This window comes from Cynara cardunculus (genome assembly GCF_001531365.2).
Source record: "Cynara cardunculus var. scolymus isolate 2C chromosome LG 2, CcrdV1, whole genome shotgun sequence".
Lineage (NCBI taxonomy): Eukaryota > Viridiplantae > Streptophyta > Magnoliopsida > Asterales > Asteraceae > Cynara > Cynara cardunculus.
This window is the reverse complement of record NC_037529.1, coordinates 70021559-70033149: the sequence shown is the minus strand read 5'-3', so window position 1 is coordinate 70033149 and position 11591 is coordinate 70021559. Positions and strand designations below refer to the sequence as shown.

The following is an 11591-nucleotide window of genomic DNA, read 5'->3' as shown; positions in this document are numbered from 1 at the left end:
GTTGTAGTGGGGACCACTTTTGAAAGTGTAGGTGAATTGCAGGTGTGTATGTGGTAATTGCAAAAGTTGACGTGGCACAGTTGAAAGTGTTGTAGGTGAATTGCAGGTGTATGGAAGATAATTGCAAAAGCTGATGTGGCACAATTGAAAGTGTAAATGGATTGCAGGGATGTGGATGGTCTTAGACTAATTCATGTCATCTATATTTGTACAAACCGTACAAACCACTTTTATCCGTCGATTTTAATGTTTAATTTAATGATTTTGTTTCATGAAATTGTTTCATAATTTTTTTTTCTAGATGAGGTTGTTTCATATATGGTTATGAAATTGTTTTGTAAAATACTTATCAAATTTTTTTTCATGTATTTTTCTTTAAAATTAATATAATAAAAATAATAATATCAACGAATAACACCCTCCACAATATGAATGATTAATTAATCTCTCATAATTATAAAAACAAATGAAAGAAAAAAATAAAAAATTATAATTGATTAAATGAGATTTGTACAGTCTGTATAAATAACATAGTTTGCAATGTAATAACAATAATAATAATAATATTATTATTATTATTATTATTATTATTATTATTGTTATAAAAAGAAGTAGATGGATAACAATAAGCATATAAATCCATTAAAAAGGACAAAGATGAAAAAAATGACAACATCATTCAATTACTTGGATTCATGACAAAACAAAATAATACCACCAAATCAATAGGCCAAGCTCGCTATCTATAAACCTAAACTAAAAACCAAAACAACACTTGAATTTTGTACAAAAATGATTAAGAGACTCTTATAATATAGTATAAAATTAAATATAATTGTTTGGTAATTATTCATAATGAAATTAGGATGCTGAATGATTAACAGAGACCCAAGATACAAAATCATTCAAAATGTTTTAGAATCATTAAGAGACAAAATTTTTTTTGTCAAACAAGATTACCTCATAACGATTCAAAGGCTACCTCTGTCTTTTAATAAAACTATTAAAAGGTAGATAAACAATCCCTAACTGCTTAATACGTCTAATTAAACACCCACTAAATTTGGACATACATAGAGGTATCAAGCAAATGTTATAAAAAAAAGAGATAGTTATGTAAATGCAAAGGGTACATAAATAAATAAAATGATAATATAAGAAAGAGAAAAATAATGTATCTGTTTTATATTGGTAAGAATTATCCCCAATAAATAAGGATAATAATAAATATTATTTAATTAGGTATGCAAACGTAACGATAAACCCAAAACTTAAACAATCCATAATTCAATTTAACCTTAAGTCCATAACTAATTAACTATTATGGATATTTGTTACAACATGTTTTTTAAATTAATGCTCTTTTCAAACAAGAAATTTGTTTTGTTAGAAACAGCAATTTTATTAAGAAACCGCCGAGGCTTTTCAAACAAGAAAACTAATACACTAAAATCAACAAACATAACTTATATATGTCTTTGTATAAATTAAAGGTATGAAAAGCTACAATCTATACACACTTTTTTTTATCTGAAATCATCATAGACGTTTCAATTTTTTTTGGACGCTAATCCTAAACGATCAATAATCTGAACCTAACCTAAAACTAAACCATTAATAATTTATATCTAAACATAAATAATTTAGGCTATAGTTTTACACAGATCGATGAAAATACCTTAAATATATGTAAAATTGAACCCCAAAATTTTGGAAGCTCTGTTCAAAATCTCGCATTTAACATACAAATAAACGTCCCTAAAAGTTATAAATGCTCTTACCAAGTAAGATTTCCAATCGTTGTGTTCATCCGATAAGATCAAAAGTTATAGTCCCTTGGAGATTTTCATATTTTACCATACACTGTTAAAGGGTTGTTTGTTTACCTCTTAATAATTCCAATAAGAGACGGTCTCTGAATCGTTAAAAGGTGAATCTTGTTTTAAAAAAAAAAAGATTTGCCTCTTAATGGTTCTAAAACCCTATGAATGATTTGTATCATGGGTCTCCCTTAACCTTCCAACATCCTAATTTTATTGTAAACGATTACCAAATAATTATATTTCATTTTATACCATTTAATAATACTCTGACCACCAAATTATTTTATATCAAACCATTCACCAAATGTGAAACACACCTGAAACACAAAAGTCTTCTAAGTCAATGAGACTTGTATGATAACACCAAAAAAACCATTGTGGAAAAGATAATGGTGTAAAAGAAGAGTAGTATAATAATTGCAAGTTTTGTAATGGATTAATGTGTAACCATCCAACCAAATTCCTGCAACTGATAGTGACCACCTAATAAAGACTTGTATGAAAATAGGTGTGGAAAAGAATAATTACCCACGACGGCAACCAGATTTGATCCACCCACAACCCACATTTAAAAATCAATAATAATTAAATAATATTTTATTTGGGGGAAAGAGTCGAATAGGAGAGGACGTACGTATTTGTTGGTAAGAAGGACAAACTTATCTCTGTCAAGATTATCAACTCATATTAACATGTACACTGGCGTTTTTTGAAGATTTACAGATTGGGCAGACGTTAATGGCGGATTCACACACAGAACAGATGCACAGATGTCTGCAGGGAAGCAGTAATACGCATGACTCCATTTTCCCACAATTTCTGCACCATCTCTTCAGTTTCCTGCCATTGTTGTCGCTACTGCTGCTGCTTCGACAGTACTGAGAATCAACATCATTTCCTTCGTTTAATTTCTTTGTTGTTGTTACGGTTACTCCTTCCGCCGTTAACGGCGCCGGTTGGTGGTGGTGGTGTTCTTCATCGTAATTGCTTCCGCAACAGGATTGAACGTCGTCGACGGTGGTTTTATCTGCCCAACCGTTTTGCTGTTGTTGTTGAATTTGTGTTAGTATTCGATGGAGATTGCGACGTAGAGCGTTGGCGGTGGCTTCGTTTGTTTGAGCCATTTGTTGCCATATCTGATTCTCGACGCTTAGAGATTTTACTTTTTCTTCTAAAACAGAATTCAACTTTCCTATTTTGATGATTTCCTCTTCTTTCGATCTCAGTCGTTTGTTGATTCCTTCCTCGGCTGCTGCGATTAATCTCATCGAGTTTCTCCTTCGCGTTGCTTCGATCTCCGATCTCACCTTCTCCGTCTGTGAAAAGAAATTAAGAATTCAACAGTATGATTTGATTAGAACATGTTAAGATGAACAGAATTTGTAAGCAATAAAAACAAGTGGATTAAGTAATGGATTCAACAGTATGATTTTGATTAGAACACGTTAAGATGAACATAATTAATAGGCAATAAAAACAACTGGATTCATACATGATTAGCGACAAAAACAGTATGATTTTATCAAGTTAGAGACGTTAAGATGAAGAGAATTCGTAAACAATAAAAAACAGTTGGATTAAGTTATGAATTCATACATGATTCGCGATAAACCGATCAATCTCCATTTGTTGTTGATAGATCTGCATGGAAACATCCTGGCCGAGAAACGTAAACACTCCTTTTTGATTGTTCATCACCTGATTCTGATCTACAAACTGAGCATTCGGAAACGATAAACCCGAGGGATCAAACGAAGACGATTCACGTGATCGTTTCCTCGAAATCGGAAGACTGTAAGTAAGTCCACTATCGGCCTTCAAAGCCACCGCCGGTACCGTATCCATCATTCCATTCGAAACATACATCGGAAACATCCCATTCTCCATCTGCGCCATTCCATATCCAAATTTCGCATCGTTTCCGTACACATTCTTGTTTCCTTGATCAATCATCTCTCTAAACAACATCAATAAACAAAAAATTAACAAACAACTCCAAATTTCCAATAAGAAATCAACAAATCAAAGAGCAAAAGAAAAACGCAAAGATACACAAACCTGTTGGATAGAAATTGAGGAGAGAAAAGATGTGAATGTGGAGGAGCTTCAACTGCCATGAAAAATCGAAACTGGTGTCCGTGATTTGGGGTTTATAGAGGGGTTTGATGGAAATAGAAAATGAAAATGAAAATGGTGGGGGGTTTTGGTGAATTTATGAGAATGGGGTTGTCCTTTGGTGTGACTTGACTGACAATAACCAACAGAAAAAAGGGTGAGGTGCGTAATTTAAGCAAAAATTGGGGGTGAAGCGATGGGCGAGGGTAGACAGTAGATGACACGTGGCAAAGGGAGAGGGAAACAAAAGAAGCAGTTGGGGACAAAAATTAGTACCCAATCTAAATGCTTTGCTCATGCTCGTGGGTTACGCCTTCCCCAACACGTGTTTCCCTTTCCCTACATCTATCTCATCTCCTGCCTCACGTTACCACGATTTTTACATATAATCTACTATACTATATTATATATATATATATATATATATATATATATATATAATAGGAAAAAGTCTAAAAAAAATTCAATGAATTTTAGTGTTTGGAATGATTAAGTTTTTTGATAATTTTTTGGAACAAATAAGTCCTTGAACATTCCAAAACATGTTAAATAACTCATTGGATAATTTTTTGGAACAAATAAATCATTGGACAATCCGAAACGAAAATTCAGGTTTTCGAGGGAATGAACCAGTGACGGACCTATAGTGATGCATAGTATTAATATGTGCAATCATATTAATCTGTTGTGTGCCATCATATGTATTTTGAACTACAATAAGAACATGTTTTATTTGGTAAAGTTGGTTTACAATACTTTTATTCCACCCGAGACCCAAGTTCGGATCATGTAAGTGTCATTTTCCTAGCAAAATGGTGTCACCGATTGATAAAAATTATATACATTTGTTTCCTATAGTCAAACGGTGCTACTGTTTGAATTTTTTTCTAATAGTTTTTTTCTTTTAGTCAACTGGTGCTATTGTTAAAAAAAAAATTGGGTTCGTCCCTGGAATGAACCCATTATATTATGTAAAACCAAACAGTTAATTTTATCATCGTTCCTAATAATGTTGATTACTACTTAATAACTCTAACCAAACACCCCTTAATGTTGATATTAGAAAATAATTGAAACATTTATGAACAAGTATATTGATTCATTAATTATGAATTCAGATATATATATATATATATATATATATATATATGAAAAATGATAAATTCATTCATTACGATCTTGGTTTTACATTAGGGAAATAAAATGAAATAAGATGTTTATTAGAATAGATGAACGGCTAAGATTGAATTATTCTGTTATAACTAAATGATTATCCTAATTATATTTTAAATTTTTTATATTTAAAAGGGGATGTTTATCCTGTATTTGATTATGTTTATCTCCGGTTAGTTATACAAATTAAAAAATAGAGCTTTAATAAGTTATATTTATACATAATTTACTTGTAATCTTAAATTTAAGTAATATGCGTTAATAAACAATACTTCATGCATATAGAATGGTTTTTAAAAGTTCTTGTCAATTGTGTTACAATATAACTAGAATGGTAATCGCAAAATATAGCGAGGTACATCTCGATTTTAATCTTTCGTTTTTTTTTTGTCTCAGTCGATATTATAATACGGTTTTATGTAGTTTAGAGAAAATGATAATGTTTTTATTTTTGAATAAAGTATAACTATGAAGATTTCATAAAAATTGAAAAAAATTTGATATTAGTACCAAAACTAACTATTTAAAATTTCTCGTTTTTTGGTGTATTTTTTAAGTTCCTTTTTTTTTTAATTTTTGGTTTAATAATATATTTTTTTATAAAGTAATAATTAAGTATTTTGTTAGAAGTCAATGATTATTCTAATTACATTTTAAGTTTTTTATATTTAAAATGATATGTTTATCTTGTATTTGATTATGTTTATTTGCAGTTAGTTACACGAATTCAAACATGAAGCTTTTATTAGTTGTAATTACGCATAATTTACTTGTGATATTGAATTTTAAGTAATATACATCAATAAACAGTTATCACGCATAAAAAAAAGTTTTAAATTTTTTATTAAATATTTTATAATATAATATAGATATAAATATATAAATATAATAATTTAATAAACAATTATTTAAATATGATATACAAAATTAACATGTCATTTATCATAAATAGTTATGCTCAATAAACACTTCATTTATTAAATCAACATTAATGTTATCTTGGATTTTTTTTTTTTTTAAATGATTCTTTTTTTCAAATATATACAAATCACATTAATTTCAACGTTATGTTTAAAACCAAGTTATTATTTTTAATGTTTAAAAAATAAAAACCAACAAAAAACTCTTATAATCAAACTGTTTTCTATTTATATGTGATTCCCTAGTAATGCTCAAATGTCGTTATATTTGGAACATATCGATGTAACGAAAATCATAAGAGTGGTGTTTGATTGATTTGAGTTTGGGCTTCAAAGGTTGAAAGTGCTTGAACGTCCCAAGTTCGAATCCAAAGAAAAATAAAAATAAAATCTTGTGACCATGGAGGTTCAAATGCGATGACTTCGAGCTACCCGTGAAACAGATGGTCGCCCAGGAACAGGAACGGACCTAGGTTTTTTTTCTTCAAACGGTGGCACTATTTGACTAAAAAAATGACACTAATAGAATTCGATTTGGGTATGAGATAGAATAAAAGCCTTGCAAACCAACTCTACAAAATAAAACTTTTTCTCATTGTAGTTTCAAAATACATACGATGACATATAACAAATTAATATGGTTACACCTTTCACAAGCCTAAATTTTTTTACCCTTCGATGGTGGAATAATACGGTGGCACGTGCCACCGTATGCACCACTATAAGTCCGTTCCTCTTCTATATGGAAAATAATAAGGAAAGATAACTTAACCCTGCCCACCCTTATGTGGCCCCCCTGCCCCCAACTTCTTTGGGTGCTGACGTTCCTGGAACACACCTCTACTTAAATTCAAACACAAAAAGCAAGAAAAGAACATATGTAACGATGGATTCAAACGCATGTTCAACTTGATTAACGTAAATGTAGACCCATATTCAAACATAAGGGTAAAATCAGAAGATTGAAATCGAGATCTCAGTATAAAATTAAAAACAAAAACGTGCTAATCGTTATTGAAAGCAAATGAAAATGTCGTTCATTGTCCCAAGTTATTTACAACTAAAATGGAAGCAAGAACCGTTGCAAACAAGCCCACTTGTCTACTGTAAAACATCATAAACCTACTGAGATGCCTTAAAATCGAAATTGATTTCTTTTGCTTTAATGGAGGAGGGAGGGGTTAATCAAAACAACAACAATGAAGACGCCTTGGATTTGCTCCGACGAACCTTAAACTCATATTTACATCAAGACTCTGGTTTATGGTCAGTTACGTGTACGCTCGTATTTTCAAATGAAAAACCAACAAAAATCTTAAAATGCCCCTCACTTAACGACAACATCTAACTGCTCCAACGTCTATGGAGGGTTTCTGCAACAAATTGAAACCCTGATGATATTCCCTGCAATTCCGAAAAGACAGGGATGAAAAGCAGAATTTTGATAATTACAAAAACATTTATTGTCCAAAAAGCAGTCTAAGTTGTGATTTTAAACCAATAACTATTAAGGTTTTATTTTATTTTATTTTAAAGAAATGTTATATAAATTGCATTAAAAAGATTGCATTTATTTTGTTAGAAACAAATAAAAAAGGAAAAGTAGTAATGGAGAAAGAGACGGTTGATGTTCATGAGAGCATGTGTTATGGGAATCCACCCAAAATACCCACTGCCATCCTCCATCTTCTTTCACAGCTACCACCCATATTAAATTAATCTTTACTCCCCTTCCCCTCTCTCTCCTTCTCAAAACAAACGGTTTGATTCAAAATGTAACTTATTACATTTGTACAATTAATGCAACCTAAAAAATTGAAATATATATGAAAATGACGAATACAGTTCATTAATTATGATTAATACTTTATATTAGAAAACAATCAAAACTTTTACGAAATTACATATTCATCAAATTAAATGGACGGTTGAGATTGAGTTGTATTTGTTGTACAAATGTAAGAGGTTGTATAATAATCCAGCTCTCTCTCTCTCTCTCTCTCTCTCTCTCTATATATATATATATATGGTTTGATTCACGTGAGACAAAATTGTTTCTTTAAAACACGTGAGACACGATTTTTACATTTGAAACTTCACAACAAAATGTTGTGAGGAAAAAAAAAACCGAATCTTCACAGCAAAAACACGGTGAATGTTACATTCATAGTGTTTTGCTATAAAGTTTCAAATGTAAAAATTGTGTCTCACGAAAACAGTCTTGTCTCACATGATTTAAAGTCTCTCTCTATATAATATATTATGAACATCTCTTAATCATTTTCTTAAATTAAGCACAAAACCAGGCATGGGTCATGCTCGTATACGAAGAAGAAACTATTTTCAATGGTAGGTGTCTAAGTAGGAGTCGAAACTTAAGGACGGTAATCGATCGATTACAAAAACAATAAATAAAAAAACGTCATTTTCATATGTCTTTCGTCGTGGTATCTAAAACGACACGACAAAAGATTAAACTTAATTAAATAATCGCACTGGGTTTGTGTTTTCATTCTTTTGACTTCTTTGCTCAATTTTTTTATATTTGCCGACTCTGCTTTATATTTCTGGTAGAAAACTTGATTGCTTTTCTTTGTACGCTCACGAGTTTTCAGTCAGCAGGGTCATGCTGGAGGGTGTTTCAATTCGAGATAAGAAACATGACCTCAAATAATCGTGGGCCCAACTACACATGTTTTTAACATTTACCTCAGTTATATACGTTTTAAATTTTAGTCCAAATATAATGATTTAGACTCTTACTTTTTTTAGCTGATTTGGCTATTCTGATTCAACTTTTGAGATGGTTCAATGCGCTCTGAGTCATTATGTGGATTCAGATTCAAGAACACATCAAAAGAATTACAAGGTTGGTTATCTTAACGTATGTCTACCTTTGACCTAGCTTAACCTGAGTGAAATAAAGGGGATGTTTGACAGTTGCTGAATGGTTTGGTGCAGAATGATTAAGAGGCTCTCATGATATACTGCAAAATGAAATATAATTATTTGGTAATTGTTTACAATGAAATTAAAGCTCTTAATGGTTAAAGGATGCTCATGATACAAAATCATTCAGAAGGTTTTAGAACCATTAAGAGCCAGACTTTTTTTACCAAACAAGATTCACCTCTTAACCTCTTAATAATATTGCATTAACTTTAAAAAAAATATTATGGTATAAATTTCTAATATATATATATATATAAAAAATACAATATGTTGATTCATGATATGATCGTATGATTGTTTTTATAGGCCGCTTACCAAATGCTTACCTTATAATCGTTTACTGACAATGAATATCACCACATCTTACCCTATCATGAAACATTTTCAACCACAAAAAATTGTTGGTAAGCGTCTTGCAACACCTGTATTTTTACAGTTAATCGTTTAAAGTGTAGATTTATTTTAGCAAGTCAGTCAGTGTCCAACTATTACTGAATGTTCGTGGCTTTTGGATCAAGAGTTATTCTAGATTTGGGATGAAGAAAAGTTGTGTTGTTGGTTATCCAAGGCATTAAGTGACATTGGATGCAATTTTGATCACTCGAGAGGTTGCAAATCAGCTTAAAAACACAATACAGTGCCAAACTAGTTGTCAAGTGAGTTAAACTCACTTCAAAACTAGTGGCAGACATTTTTGGGTTCGGGCTAGTTTCGGGGCTTGTTTAAACTAGCGGTAAAACTAGCGTTAGACATTGAAATTACTGGGCTGGTTTAAACTAGCGTGGAGACCTAACCTGCAATTTTTTTTGGGTTTTCCTCATTTTAACCACAACTTATTCATTTTTACTCCGATTTGAGCGATTCTTGATTCTATGGTTTCGTGTTTGGAAGCTCCTTAAGATGGTAACAAAGATGATTAAAGTTTACTTCATGATTTTAGGGTTCATAGAAGTTGAAGGAAGATCACATATTTGTATTTTGAATCCAGGGTTTGATCATTTTGCACCAAAAACTATCATTTCTTCTCTTGGGTTTATTTGTGTATGTTTTGGGAGTAAAGGAAGCGTTCTTGAAAAGGTTTGCACAGTGGGAAATGGTACTAGCTACACCATGATGAGATGAGTGCTAGATAGTTGCATAAGAAGTTTTTAACTTATCGTCGATGTCTTCCACATTTAGAGATAGCGACGGTTATTGGGTTATAGTAACACCCGATCTTAATTTAGTCTTTATGCAAGACTTTGTCTATCTTTTGTTGATGATGATTTTAAATTCAATATTCAAGGTAATTCAAATATTGATTAATAGAAAATGAATCTACCATTTCCTTGTTGTATTAATGAAAATTTTAAATTAGTCGCTCTTCCACATTTGAAGGTGTTACACATCTTACACTTGGTAAACGATTACTGGGTAACCAAGGTTCTTGTCATTCCTCTTATCAGTCAGATTCTTCATATTGTCAAGCTCAATCGATACAGTAAATTATATCTGTAAACAATTATCCGATAAACATTTTGAAAATTGACCCTTATTCGATATAGCGGAATCTTGTTTCTTTTACACTTTCACCCCGAAAGTATCTTCCTTTTACAGTTTTTACCCATGGTCAATAATACTTGTTGCTTTAAAGTACAACCATCCATTACCAAAATGTAAAAATAAATATAAAAAAAAGTGGTAAAGTGATATAAACTATTACTTCAAAAAATAAAGTACAAAGTGTAAAGATGGGTAATGGGTTTGATTATTTGTCCATTACCAAGATTTTGTGCTTTCCTGCAAAAAACATAAAGTTTGATGTCTAAAAAGAGAAAGTTCAAAGTTTGTTTTAGTTCTACAATTTCAAAATTACCAAATTACAATACTTACTTTTTTAATTTCTTCTTGAAACATATTTTATTTGAAATCATTATTCTGTATCCTGGGGTCACAGACCGACCATAGAACCTTGTTCAATAAGTGGAACGCATTAGTTGTCTGTTATCAGGTTGGAGAAAGGGAACCACTCATTCTTAAAACCAGCGTTCTTTAAGCCAGCTAAAGTTATAGCACAAGAAAATCGAAGTATATACTTTATAAGCCCCCAAGCATTGTATTCTTTTGAAACGATGACCTTGGTAACACGACATATAACCATCATAAGGGCTGTTTGGCACTTGCTGAACGGTTTTAATGCATGATTATTAAGTGATTAGAATGATTAAGAGACTTTCATAATATAGTACAAATTGAAATATAATTGTTTGATAATTGTTTACAATGAAATTAGAACGCTGAATGGTTAAATGAGGCTCATGATACAAAATCATCCAGAAAGTTTTAGAACCATTAAGAGACATTTTTTCTACCAAACAAGATTTACTTCTTAACGATTCAGAGATTGCTTCTTAATGAAAGTGTTAAGAGGTAAACAAACAACCTCAAAACATAAAATATTTAATTTGATAATTTTTTTTATTAAATAAGTATTCCAAAGGACATCTTTATGCTTTCATCAAAACTCAAAACTCATTTCTTATTTCCATTTCTTTAATAACCAAAAGACTTTTAATTTAACAGTATGTGAGTTTTTAGCCTTTTAAGAAGTCAAAAGTTCATTACTCAT

At 31.0% G+C, this 11591-nt stretch overlaps 1 protein-coding gene across 1 annotated transcript; it reads right to left on the bottom strand.

The window, feature by feature from the left end:
* Positions 1-2460: 2460 nt before the first annotated feature.
* Positions 2461-4082, bottom strand: LOC112507032 (probable BOI-related E3 ubiquitin-protein ligase 3). Its single transcript, XM_025111421.1, has 3 exons — positions 3882-4082; positions 3420-3780; positions 2461-3139 (listed from the first exon to the last, which is right to left on the bottom strand). Exons 1-3 carry the CDS (start codon positions 3938-3940, stop codon positions 2501-2503), a joined length of 1059 nt encoding a protein of 352 aa, XP_024967189.1. The 5' UTR covers positions 3941-4082; the 3' UTR covers positions 2461-2500.
* Positions 4083-11591: the final 7509 nt, after the last annotated feature.